Raw genomic sequence first — 14,354 nt, forward strand, 5'->3', positions numbered from 1 at the left:
TTTAAAGAGATATAGCCTTGAACTAAATATTTATTGGGTATTTACTATCACTAGATATTGTGGTACACACATTCCTGCGTAAGTATCTAAGCAAAAGGCCCTGAAGATGCAGTCACAAGGAAGAATCTAATCAAGGTACCATTTTGTCTCTTTCTGAACTGCAAGGCACCTAATCTGTCTGTGCCTCAGTTTCCTCACTTTGCAAATGTGAATTAATATATACATGTCAGGGGATGTGTGAATTAAATAATATACCTTAACATGCAAAACGGTATTCAAATATATGATAAAATGAAAATATGGAATGTACAACTCTAAGAATTTTAAAGCCACCATCATAATTACTATGGACAGATCTATAATAGTCAAACTTCACTCTAATACTATCTGACTGAGCTTTACATTTAAGTCATGTTTTAAGTTTAGACCAAAGAAACTGTCAGCCAAAAAATATTTTTAAATGTATTACAATGTATACGCAGAATAATTTTGCTCACTCTGCAATAACCATTCCAGCTATCAAATAGTGTCCTAGCCATTATTTTAAAATAATATTCCTTTTCAATCATATCAGTTTGGGTGATATTTTATTGATATATAATATTCATATAGCACTTTACTATTTTTTTTACCAATATTAACTAGTTAAGTTTCATATATCCTTTGGAGATAAAATCATTTTCTGACAACTACTTTTATGTTTTATAATAAAAACCTAAGTATAATTAGAAAACAGTGAATGAAACTATCTCAATTGTTACTGGATGTACTTACACATGGAAAACGTGTTTCCCTTTTCATTCGTTCACTCTGAAAGTCAAGACAGCATGAAAATAGGGGCTGGGATGGGAGGCAAACATAAGTTATCCTACTAAGAAAGTAGCAAATGGGAGAGTCCCAGGAAAACTGGAAACTGACAAGGTTTTCTTTAAGACTTCTGTATCACCCTTGATACCTAACTCCCTCTTCTAACTATGAAAACAGCACTCTTGAGAAATCCTCACCCTTGAAGCCCAGTCCTTTAAGTGACTCCTAGATAATCTGCTAAAACAATCCAAGCTACTAGAAGTTTACACATTACACCATCTAAAAATGCTTTTTCCAGAGATTAACCCAAAGGACGTAAAGTATTTTATGGGATGTTTAAATATTTTTCAGGCAATTTTTTTGTTAGAATCGGGTTCCTAAAGTCTAAATTCATCCAAAATATTGAACAGGAAAAGTAAAATCACTGATAAGAAAAGACAGCCCTTTTAGATGCTTTCTGGACATGATTTTGTGTCCATAAATAAAATGATCAAAGATGAACATATGCTTTCCAAAAGTGAAGCCAAATATTTAATATACCTCGATGCTTGTATGAACTAGAATAACAGCCACCAAACCATTGTATACAGAATCAGACAGTATCACTCACCACCATATACAATCAGTTCTAAGCACGCTTTTCAAATGCTAAACCATCCCATTTGCCATTAAGAGAGCCATAATCCAAAACATAATTGGGCTCCCCTATTCAAACACTTTCAGTGGCTCCCATGCCTAGAGACATACTTTTTAAATGTTTCTTTTAAAGGGTTCCTACAGGCAAAGAAAAAAGAAACCTTAAGAGGTCTGGGGGCATAGAGTGATACAGCTTGCTAAAACAAGAGGAACATCCTTGAAATCTTAGGTTGTAAATCAGTCATTCACGCAGACTTTGGATCTGTTCCTCAGCAACCTCTACATGTTGAAGTGCTCCTGGGGTCATACTAGAATCTCTGCTCATCTCAACCTGCACTCATTCTCCAGGTGATTTCATCCATCGTCTTGACTTTAAATGCTTTCTGTATAATGACGACTTCCAAAAGTATATCTTGGGCTTCCCTGGTGGCGCAGTGGTTGGGAGTCTGCCTGCCAATGCAGGGGACGCGAGTTCGAGCCCTGGTCTGGGAAGATCCCACATGCCTCGGAGCGGCTAGGCCTGTGAGCCATGGCCGATGAGCCTGCGCATCTGGAGCCTGTGCTCCGCAACAAGAGAGGCTGCGACAGTAAGAGGCCAGCGCATCGCGATGAAGAGTGGACCCCGCTCGCCGCAACTAGGGAAAGCCCCTCGCACAGAAGCGAAGACACAACACAGCCAAAAATAAATAAATAAATAAATCATGTTTTAAATTTTCAAAAAAAAAAAAGTATATCTTTAGCCTGACCCCTCCCCCAAAGACCAAACTCACATTTCCAGCATCCTACTCAACTTCTACCCTTGGATGTCCTCACAGGCATTGCAAATTTAACTTGACTGTGCTGGCCTGGAATTGGCCTGAGCCGTTGGGCTAAAGTACCCACACAACACTGTCCCTTAGTAAAGGCATGAGACACTCTGATCAAGAGTATTGTTTTATAACCATGACCTGAGGGGCTTCAGGGAGGTTAGCACCAGCTTGTCAGCATTATTTATGGATAACATTGTGATGGATGATTTGCACCTGGTCTCAGAGAGACTCCTGGAAAGCTCTGCCACTAAGGCTGGTTATATGGCAAGAAAATGCCTATGTGACCAGCGGGGGATCAGAAACTCCAGCCAAGACGCCATTTTGTTCTCCCTGGCCCGCAATGTTCTGTGCACACACTGGTGGTTCTTGATCCAAGAGAGGAGTATGGCCTGGCATGGCCTTACAGAGGGAGGACAAGTCCAGCTGGCTCGTGGCCCCGCCAGACCCCATGCTGAGATATGACCCTTGCCTGTGGTGCAGATCCTTATTTGGGTGCTGTTGTACCGCACCATGTTCCTACGTTATACTATAGATCTGTAAGCGCTGCTATGTGGGGTCCTGTGAATCTTCTTCAATAATCGAAGCCCGTCTAATGGACACGATTAGTGCCCCAAACTAAGCTCCTGACATCACCCCCAATCCAGGTCCCCCTGCACTCCTCATCTCAGAAAAATGGAAACTGTATTCCTTTGGTTTCTTAGGACAAAAATGTTGGGGTTATCTTTGACTCCTCACCTTTGCCCTGCCCATCCTGTCCGTGAGTAAGTCTCATTGGCTCTCCTTCCAGGATACATCGAGAATCTGACCATACCTCACAACTTTCTCTACAACAACCTTACTTCAAGCTCCCCTTATCCATCACCAGGATTATTACAACAGCCTCATAACTGCTCCCTCTGTTTCTGCCCACGGCCTCCTGCAGTCTATTCTGAACTCAGCAGCCAGAGTGATCCTGGTGAAACATAAGCCAGCATAGAACACTCATCTGTACTAAAAAGCCAAACTCCTGATTCTCACTTACAAGGCCCTATAGGACTTGGCCCACATTACCTGCCTGACATCATCTTCTACCACACCCTCCCAGCATCCTTGCTGTTCCTCTGCAGGCCAGGAATGCTCTCATCTTTGGGACACGCTGGGTCCTCTGCTGAGTGTTATTCCCCAGACTGCCCCTTGGCTAATTCCCTCACGCCCTTCATTTAAAAGTCACCTTATCAGTGACCTTATCTAAAATTAATCACCAAGACCATCCAACGTTTCCCACCCCTCTTCACTACTTTATATTTTTCTCCTGAGACTTATCACTAACATACTATCTTCCCCCAGTAAAATGCAAGCTCGCCAAGGGCAAGAATTTTCATGTTTTATTCTCTACTGTATTTCAGTGCCTGCGACAACGCACAGGGAATTCAACAAGAATTCAATAAATATATATGAATGAATACATGCTTATAGAATTAGTATAAAACAATGTTTTTCTTTTTTTTTTTTTTAAAGTCTAGTTCATTGGCATTCTAGGAAGGCATGTAGCTCCAAGTATCCCCTGGTATACAACCAATGCCCTCAACGGCGCATCTACTTCAGCTGCAGGGGAATAGGCCTAGGGTAAAGCCCACCTCCTTCCCGTGGAATAAGAGACCTTGCTCTACTCTGTCAGACTCACTCATGCCGCTGCCCCTCACACCCAGACAATTCAGTTACGCCATGCCCTCTGCCTAGAACATCTACTGATTCCAATTTTTCCTCCAGAGCGCACTGATTCCACACTTAAAATCCAGTTTCCCTTTCACCTCCTCTTCTGTGTCTTCCCAACTCTCACTGGGTGGTTAATTTCTTCCTCAGTAGCCCAGCTCCAATCTGCAAGTAGTTCTATTATAACTAAGTTTATAGCAGTCTCCTCCATTGACTCTAAAGGAGAGAGTACCTTAAGAGAAGCCATGTTTTCCCCCATCAATTTACTTGGCTCAATACCCAGCACAAAGGTCAACACACTGGAAGTGCTCAATAAATGTCACTGAATGAAGCAGTAAGAACAAAATTGAGAAGAGCGAACAGTGCAGAGAATATAATCCCCTCAACTGGAAGACTCCAAAGATCTAGACCTGAGGCCACCACATGACCTTGTGAAACGTGTCAGTTTCTTCACCCAAAAAGTGGATAGAATACCTTCCCCACCTACCTCACAGGGGCGTAGAGCTCAAACGATAAAAGTCAAATCTCCCATAAGATGTTTTTATTATCAATGTATAGATCATAGATTTTTGCCCCATTTTTTAATCTCAGAATTGACTCAGCAAACATAGAAATAACTAGATTAAAACCAGGTATATCTAATATAACCATGCCTCTACTTGTTTATGACATTCAAACAGGATAAAAGCAGGAAGTGTTGTCCAGAAAGAATATTAAAATCCAGGTTATATACTCTCCATATATATGGAGAGCGAGATATGTTATATAATGTAAATCACGATGTACAGAGGACTATCATTTGATATTTATTACACTCTAATATACGGAATATTAGGGAACTTGACAGCCAACTTTAATGTTTATTAAATTTTTTTAGAGGCAGTAAATATAGGAGCTAAAATCAGAAGCTCTGGAGTCTGTCCATTTAGCTTTGAGTAACAGTGCACTCTACCTTTTAGAAAATTAGCTCTTGGAAAATTAGCTCCCTCTGACTCAGTTTCCACCTAAGTTAAATATAGATAATAAGGCACATACATCATAGGGTTGTTTAAGAGAATTAAAGGAGCTAATACATGGAAAGGGTTAAAATACTGCCTCGCACATAGTAAGTGCTCATTAAAATTTGGCTATTGCTAATGGTATTCATGACTCTTGAAACAAAAATGTTTCCATATATTTTTCTGTACTGGCATCACACCAACAAATGTAATGGAAGTTGAAAAGTCAAAGTTTTCAAAATATTTCATCCCAGAAAAGTTCTCTTTGTCTTGATATCTCTGCCACCACCTCAATCTTGCCTTAGAGGGTCTTTGTCAAAAACAGCACTTAGGGACTTCCCTGGCAGTCCAGTGGTTAAGGCTCCATGCTCCCAAAGCAGGGGGCCCGGGTTCAATCCCAATGGAATGAGGTTACCATCACCCACCCAGAGGGGTAATTAATAACTGGAGGCCAGATTAGGTTAACTGTACCTGACGTTGGCCTTACTGCCTGACTACCCACTTCCTCCTCTTTGCCCACTATTCACAAAAGGAATCCAGAATTCCTTCTCCACCAACACGAGGGCTGAACTTCTGACTTCTCCAACTGTTTTCCCCTCAGCACTGAAAGCCCTGGAAGAGTGGAGACTCCTAGGAATAAAGCCAGACCAAGATTCTGAAGACCTGAACTCTCATCCTAAAGATACTATCTGGGGTAAATCATTCGGTTTCTTAGCCTCCTAATCCTTAATGCTGCGATATTTCTGCCTAATATACCCGCTCATGAGGTTTTAAGGGAAGATTAAAAGGGAAAATAAACACGGGAAAAACACTTGGAAATTTATGAGAACTATACAAATGAAATGTAATTCTAATATATGATTCCTGGCTCATTTGCTTTCCTCCCTATTTAGACACTGACTTTGATCCTTGGAGCCATGCCATTATAAAGATTTCTTTTACAAGAAGAAATTATGTTCAAAGAGAAAAAAATAATTTATCAAAACCATAGGGTTATAAAGGTGAGTGATATGACAATAAATAACAGGCAAACCTCTGCGTTTAAAAACACCCAATAAGCACCAAAATCCTTAAGATTTTTTAAGAAGATGCTCAATCGGCAATGAATATTAATAAAGCTAAAATGGATTGCCTGTGTAGAGCAAAAAGAAAAATAATTAGGTCATATATTGAGCTCCATTTGTTTATTCCAAAAACAACGTAGCATTTTTTTCCTGCCCAAGACAAACAACCTCACTTGAGAAGGTAAGTATGCAATTACCTGAATCAGATGCTTCCACCCAATTAAGAGATAAGCAGAGAAGGAAAAATAACAACAGCAGCAAATAAACCTAACACGTCTTGAGTGCCTAAATGCCTTCCCCGGATTATCTCTTTACTCCTTACAGCAACCTTACTTGATAGGTATTCTTCCCTCATTCTAGCTAGACCTAAAGCTTAGAGAGGAAAATTACTTGTTCAAGATGACACCTCTAGGAAAGTACTCAAATGGAATTTAAAACATCCTGTCGAATCCCACAGGTTAGGCTTTTACCACGACTCCACGCTCCCTCCACCAAAATAACATAGAGCTCTTCTTCTAAAACCCAAGGGAAGTGGGGATTCTTTAAAGATTTTTAGTACCTCTAAGGATGATGGGCACAAATCAAGAGTGAAGTGGAAGTGATCTTATGCAGGAACAGACGATGGGGTGGCTGGACTGATGATATTATTTGGCAGGTTCACTGTCAGTACTGAAAATGGCACCATCATCTACAAATAGTAGGGAATTCAGTATCTAATTATCTGAAGAACCTTTCCAAAATTTAAGTCAAATAGGTGAGATGCAGAAGTGTCTGAATGTGGTAGGAGCTAAATGAGGATCAGAGAATACTAGCTTTGATAGCTTTCAATAAGACTTGAACTAGAACTTGCTTGTGTATTCTATAAATAGAGAGGGCTATGGAGGACAGAGGTAGCATTTGGGGAACCATGGCAAGAGGGAATAAAAGAGGAAAGGTCGTAGAACAAGAAACTGGATAAAAATCAATAATAATTTCTTCCCGCAATCGACTATTCCAACTCACTCAAATGATGTAAAACCAAACATAAGATGAGGAAGAAACTGCTCAGTTGATGGCTCACAGATTGTTTTCAATCCCATTTGACATAAATCTGGTAAGAAAAATAGGCTCTATAGGAAAATGAATATATGTACAATTCAAATGTTTCCACCAGTCAGATCTCTCCTTGAAAGAAAATTCTAGGGCTTTCTTCTTGACGAAGATTCTTGGTTGGACCAATGATTTGTTTTAAACAAAAGAAATCTACAACAAAAATATAGCCATCTCCAAGGAGCCTAACTGAAATTTTTAAATCATTCTGGGATTAAATTTTTTTTAATGTTTTTCCATAAGGGTACTGTTCTGCTATTAGAGAGAACAGTATTATTAAATTAAAACTAAATTAGTTTTTATTCAAAAATTCCATTTTTCTGTGTTACTAGTAAATTGCTTTTAGCTGGGGTTTAGAGAAGCAATGATTAATCACTTCTCCCCAGACACCTAAAAAAGGCAGTTATCAGAGTTATGCTTTGGCTAGATTAAAGAAGTGAGCTATGACTTGCTAGCCATGAGATGTATCCACCACAAACTCATCTTTTCTATCTTATAATAGCCATTGCCATGATTACCGCACTTTTCCGCCTTGTATTTTCCCCTCATTCGCCACAGCAGTTTCTCAGTCGGCAGTGGTCCTCTAACCCTGAGGGCCTCCAGCAAGGTAACCCTGTGTTCACAGAATTGTCCACTGGCAGTTCTAAGACAAGGCAAAGGAAAAGAAAGAAGGGTGACAACAGGACAGAAACAGAGAAACACAAGAGCAGAAGAGGATGAGAAGCAGCAGGGAGTGGGAGAAATAAAGAAGAAGAAAAGATGGCAGAAATAAGAAAAGAGGGAGGGAGTGCAATAAAGAGAAAACGAAACTGTGGCCAAGAGGTCTACACTAAGGAGAAAAGTGGGAGAGGACCCCACAGGCACATAGGAGGACCTAGTACTAAGTTATTGCCTCTTATTCTTACTTGTCTTTGCCCACAGAGGAAACGGAATAACAACTCCTGGGTGCCAGTTACCTGGATGAGTTCGTCCAGCTCAGTCGAATTGACACACGAGTGCTGGGAAATGAACGTCTGCTTCTGGATCACAATGGTGGTCCTCTGGGAAATCTCGTGAGGCTGCTCCAACGCTTTGAACACTGTGGCTCCGATGATCAGATAGAGGACGACCACCAGGAAAATCGTGGAGACCGTCTTCCATTTCATAACATTAATGGTCGTGTCAGTCTCCACCCGGGAAGCAAGCACGGTGGGTTTCGTGGAGAACGAGAGCCTCGGTTTAGAGTTCTGAGCGGCAGATTTAGGATCCAGCAAGTCAGGGGCCGCCACTGCCAACAACAGAGAATGGAGGTTAGGTTGAAGGAGGTTAGAGGGGGATGGCTCGGCTTCTTTCAAGGGTCAGCAAAGGTGGACTGAACTTGCTCTCCTGGTAGAAGCTCCAGAGCCTAAACCAGAAGTATATAAGGGTTCAAGGAAAAGGGGCTGGGTCTTAGCTCTCTGCTGCTATTGGGGTTTCCGATGGGAGGAAAAAAACAGGAAGCTGACTAAGAACCTTTAAAAAAAAAAGAATGCCTGAGGACTTCCTAATTAATTTCAAAATTTATAACTGTCCAACGTGCTAGTCAACACATTTACAGAACTCCTAAGAGTTGATGGTACTAAGCTAGATATTTGAGTGCTCATAAAGAAGGCTAATGGATTATTCCTGTTCTCAAGAACTTAACACTCTATACCACAAGCCATCAGTGTAAATATCATAATTTATTTAAAAATTCATTATAATAAAGGAATTGTATTGTAAGTGAATTTGCGATCCAAACATTGTTGCTCAAAGTAGAACGTTAGTAATTATCTGGTAAAACATGATGGCAAATAAACCACTCAGTAGCTCAATCATTCCTTTTTGCTGTCCTCCAAAGTGGGCTCAGGATTAATCATTGTCTGTATTTTGTTATTCAATCTCGGACATCTTTAAAAAAAGCAAAAGTATTGCTACCCATTCGGGCACACAATCATAGGTACAGTCAAGAGATGACAAGTTCCTTCCATTTCAACAGTGAACATTATCAAGAAAAAAAAATTAAAAACATTGTCTCACACCTTAGACCCTACATGCTCTGTACAGAGCTAATTGCTCCATTAGAGTGGATTTATGTATTCTCTTAAAAATTCCCATATATTCTGAGGTGACTCTAAATCCATTTATTATTCATCTCAGCTGTTCAAAAATATCATTAATGGATTTCCTTTAGAAAATTCAAGAGATACTAGACTTCCACTTGCTAAGGGGAAAATAAGCCATCTACTACAGAATTGGAAAGGCAACACTGAACCAAAAGGGGTAATAGAATGGCTGAAAGATGGGAGATTTAAAAAAACTCAACCATAATAATTTAACATACATAATTGTTAGAGATATAAGTAAAATTACTTTAGTGTATATAATACAGGTTTAATAAAATGATAACCTAATCTAAAAGACACTTTTACGTAAGTATATAAGAAATAATCTATGAAATTGCACCCAAATACCCTACAGGAACCTGAAATTACTCTAAAATAAGAAGTGTCGATTTTCACATGGCTACATACCTTGCCCTCTTGACTACCACTGTGAGTTAAATGTAGGACTACCACAGCTGGAGTTCATAAAATAAATCATCTGTTGCCCATCCGAAAGAAGCTTTGCAAGCAAAGTTATGTGAAGCACCAGACCTAAGTAAGCAGTATTGTATAATGATGACAGATAACAGAGGGCTCCTCAATCAGCAAAACTCTGAATGGTTCTGACTTTGAGGAGAAGTCGGAGCTCTGATGGCTTAACTGTACCCCTGTCTCCAAGCGGAGATTCCACATACCTACAGCTCATTTCAGCAATTTCCAATGGTTCAACCTGCTATAACAAGTATGTACACATTTTCCTCCTGATACAGTCAGCTGCTCCAAATAAAGCCACAAACTAGCAGACGCCTTTCACACGTGATATTCATAAAGGCAACTTCACCCAAAATTAGCACTGGATACATGTTTAATGTTTTAATTTTCTGAAACATTTTAACAGAAATGTTGATAACAGCTAAAATCACTGTCATCTGCTGTCTAGCCACTCCACCCCACCTGCAAGCTGCTTAGTGAGTCTCAGTGAAAAATAAAGGTCATAATCTAAAATTAAGCCATCTTTGGAATAAAAATAACAGAAAATCACAGAGAAGCTCCATATTATCTCTCTGAAGGAAGCTTTCCAAGCGTTCTCTGTGCTCTCATATTTCTGATCTTTCACATCACTGGTTTCTGGTCTGCGGAACTGGAAAACACCAAGACTGTTTACCTTGATGCTCCCAAATCCTACTCCTAGACTGCATTGCTAAACTAAGGTATTATTGATATAACATGCTTTGGGGGAAAGGGGACAGGTTTTTTTTTTTTAAGATTGTGGCTGTATGTTATTAAGCTAATACATTTCCTGATGGATTTTAATTCTTTTAAGCTATTGCCTTATTTTTTAATTAGCAGAAATATATATAATACATATTTGGCGGACAGAATGGGCAGAAACTAGTGAAATACCAAAATAAAAAACAACAGCCTTTCCCCTCGGTCTAATATGGGGAACCCTCTGGGTTTCCATCTCCCCGTCGTTTGATGTATGATCATGAAGAGAAGCTCCTTAGAACAAGGAATCAAAGATTCACCCCTTCCACACACTCTCCCGGCACCATCACTACCTCCCTTCTCTGCCCCCAGCACCTCACAGAGTCCTCTTAATCCTGGTCTCCCATCCTCACCCAGGTATGTCTTCTTCGCTCCCGGCCACAACTGACGACTCAATACCAGGAGAAATGAGCTTTTTTCAGCACCACTGCCTATACCACCACGCAACGGGCAACAAGTGTGACCAGGGTCACCATGCGTCCTGCCCGTCGGCTACTCCCAAGACCTGACCCTCCTCCTCCTTCGGAAACTCCCCCAAGTGTCCCAAACCCATACCCAAGGCAGATGCAAAACCCCCAGGCACCAGCGGGAGAGTGGGGAGAAGCAGCCAGGAGAGGGTCCGGGGATAGATTTGCCTCCAACCCCAGATTATGACCCAACACCTTGGACGGGAAACGAAGGTGGAAAACGTCCGCTTGCTGCCGGCGGGGCCTTTGCAGCCCGCCCCGGACTGGTTGGGGCTGAAAGCCCGCGGCGGGAGGTGGGGAAGAGGGTACCTGGGGGGTCTCACCTTCTCCTGCTCTATGGCTGGGTCTCTCCCGCGAGGCGCTGGGAAGCATGAAGCATGCAGCATTCACAATGTTTTGGGGTTTTTTGTTTTTGGTTTTGTTTTTTGGGTTTTTTTTTTTTGTGAAAAAGACGGACTTGAAGCTTTTACAAACACGCCATTGTACTCACTTATTCAGAGACGGGCTGCGCGCTCCGAGCTGCATGGGCAGGCATTTTCCCCGGCTTTGTTTTACAAGGTGGGGAGAGCGGGGCTGGACGCGGGAGATAGCCATTGGATTCACCTGCAGTCGCTCCTTCTTTCGGCCCCTTCCAGTAACCCTGCCCCCTCCCTAGATCCTCACTCACTTTATCGGGCATAATTGGCTCCAGCCCAATTGCAGTGGAGGCGGTAATGAGGATGCTGATTTCTTCCAGTCTGCGCTTGGATAAGGGTTATCAAGTCACCACCAACCACCACCCCATCTCCAAGGGTGCTCGACCTAGGCAGCTAGCTCTGATGGGCAGAGTGTTGCACGAATGGGGAAAGCACCGGGAGCCAGGGTGAAGACATTTAGGGAGGCAAAGGGAACGGAAGAAAAATCTATTCGGTCCCAGGGCGAGACCCCTTTTGCTGGGAACAGAGGTTGCGAATGTGGTCGGTAAAGCAGCGGGGTGCTAGACCTCAGACCTCAGTCTGAACTCGGCGCTCCCCGCACACCTCCGCATCAGGATCCCAGCTTGGCAGGTACCAGACTCCGCCCAGACTAGCAGACGGCCGCGTGGGGACAGCTGAACTCCTGGCGACCCCGGTGCGGGAACCGAACCCGCAGAGTAAGGGGAGAAAGCGCACAGAGAACGGGCTGCAGCTGTAATGAGCGAGTCTTCTCACCGCACACATGATATAGTGGAACTTCAGCTGGTTTGTAAACTCTTTTCTTCCTTCCCACTTTCGCAGCGCAATCCCCTGCTGACCTCCACCCTCCCACCTCCACCGCTGTGTGAGTTTATCTTCCAGAACTGCTGCTCGGTCAGACTGGAGTATTTCCCCACTTACCAGGAGAATTCCGTAGCGAAAGCTATAGACGTGAAGGAGGTAAGGTAGAACAGAAAGACTGTCGATTGTAAAAAGAACGTTGTAAACCTTTCGCGAGGCTGTGGCCGTCTACGATTTGAAATGCCAAATTACTTTCTAAATTCCAGAATAGGTTCAGCCGGCTGTCTCCTTTCTTCTGTTAAAAATGTCCTCCTTATTAGGAATTCCTTCCTGCTGGAATTGAAACATACTTTTCTCGACTTCTGCTCTCAATAATAGTATAATCGGATGTCCTTTCTCAAATGTGAATGCTGACTTAAAACCCTTCTAGACTCTCTGGGTCACAGGTAATATGCTTCCTGATCTGGCTTCTCTTTTTCATTCCTGGTCCTCCTGGCTACTGTCATCTTCCCTCACACACCTTCCGCAGTCCTCTCCCCAATTTTACATGACTAAGACACTGCATCAGTAGGGTTCTCCAGAGAAACAGAACAGATAAGATGTATTCGTGTGTATATAAATTTTATTTTAAGGAATTGACTCAACACAACCACGGGGGCTGTAGAGTCCATTTGAAATCCCCAGGGTAGTTCTGGAAAATCCGACAAGAGTTAATGCTTCAGTCTTGAATTTCTTTTCTGGGAAACCTCAGTGTTTGTTCATAAGACCTTCAACTGATTATATGTGCCCTACCCACATCATCAAGGGTGATCTTTCCTTAAAGTCCCACTGTAGATGTTAACCACATCTACAAAATACCTCCACAGCAACACCTAGGTCAGTGTCTTATTAGATAATTGGGTGCTATAGCCTAGCCAAGTTGACACATCAAACTAACCATCACAGGTATTATCTTCCAGATCCCCCAGCAGTTAAAGTTTCTCGTAAATCCTAGTCAGGTGTTTCACTATTTGCTTCCCAGGACAACTTATGCTTCTATTTTTGCACTTGTCACATTGTGTTGTGCTTCTTTAAACTAGACTGTAAGCTCAGTTAGGGCATAAACCATGTCTTTCTGTTCCCCATAGTATCCACAGTAACCAGTGACTAGCGCTAAATACACGTTTGATAAACATCTGAATGAAAGTGAGATGGCAGACATCATTTATCTGGCCTCCTTCTAGATATTTGGAACTAGGTATCTTACATTTATAGGAAATGAGATAAATCCACCACTTACAGAATCATTTTCTACCCGATCACAGGCTTTTTGTTCTCTGAGTAAAATGATCCCAAACACTTTGAGTATTCTTTTTTTTTTTTTCACTTTTCCCCTTTTGCTCGGTGATTCTCTTTTGTTCCATCTGGGTCTTTTGCAAACTTAGCCACACCTTGCTAAGCACTGGTCCTCTGTCCAACTGGCTAATACTTACTGAAGTGTGGGATTAACTCATAGTTTAAATATGCCTGTGTGGTGCATCCCTTCCTCATGGGATGTAAGAACTCACCACCAATCCCAAATGCTGATTTGCCATTTTCCCTCCTTTTCTCTATCAAGTCATGTGCGGCAGTGGTCCTCCATGTTCCCCTTGCATTATTCTCACATTAGGCACACATATATGTAGAGGGCTGAGAGTAGGAGGCCACGGATTTACTTTACAGAGACATTAAAATAAGATTTGAAAAAGAAACAAAATTCCAAACTGTAGCATTAGCAGGAATCATTCCAACAAGCTAGCCTCAACCTCACAAATTATTCAAAAGAACCAAGAAACTAGTCTCCACACTGACTCTAGCCCTGCTTTCTACTGCAGCCGCTCACAGCCCCTTCAATTTAAAGACCCCTACCCCTTTAAGAGACACCTTGCACTTACTCACTGTGTTTCAAGTAAGAGGGAAAAAAGGGGATAGACTAGTTTGTGTATCGTTGCAACTGGAGAAACAAGGAAATGGGATGGTTTATCCTGTTTAATTTTATGTCTGCATTTCTCATACATATAAATCCCACCAAACTGTCATAGAAAAACTAGATGGACTCTATTTCTTTCATGCTGCCAGACCCAGGCTACTCAGCACCCATTAACTTTATTTTAATGGACAGGAAAACCTGAAATATGTAATAAAAAGATTTAGCGCCCCCAAATTCT

At 41.8% G+C, this 14,354-nt stretch overlaps 1 protein-coding gene across 3 annotated transcripts in view; it reads right to left on the reverse strand.

The window, feature by feature from the left end:
• Positions 1-14,354, reverse strand: part of KCNK2 (potassium two pore domain channel subfamily K member 2) — a 215,534-nt gene that overhangs the window by 137,937 nt on the left and 63,243 nt on the right. Inside the window, exons 1-3 of one of the 3 annotated variants that reach the window (XM_024751068.1) lie at positions 11,424-11,454; positions 8,615-8,617; positions 8,052-8,362 (exon numbers count right to left, since the gene is read on the reverse strand). In XM_024751068.1, coding sequence (XP_024606836.1) covers positions 8,052-8,362; position 8,615 — 312 coding nt within the window. In that variant the 5' untranslated portion in view covers positions 8,616-8,617; positions 11,424-11,454. Of the gene's footprint in view, positions 1-8,051; positions 8,363-8,614; positions 8,618-11,256; positions 11,306-11,423; positions 11,455-14,354 lie in introns of those variants that run through there. The other 2 variants (XM_024751066.1, XM_024751067.1) reach the window with 2 other exon arrangements.

Source organism: Neophocaena asiaeorientalis, unplaced genomic scaffold, assembly GCF_003031525.2.
Source record: "Neophocaena asiaeorientalis asiaeorientalis breed wild unplaced genomic scaffold, Neophocaena_asiaeorientalis_V1.1 scaffold67, whole genome shotgun sequence".
NCBI classification, from domain to species: Eukaryota; Metazoa; Chordata; class Mammalia; order Artiodactyla; family Phocoenidae; genus Neophocaena; species Neophocaena asiaeorientalis.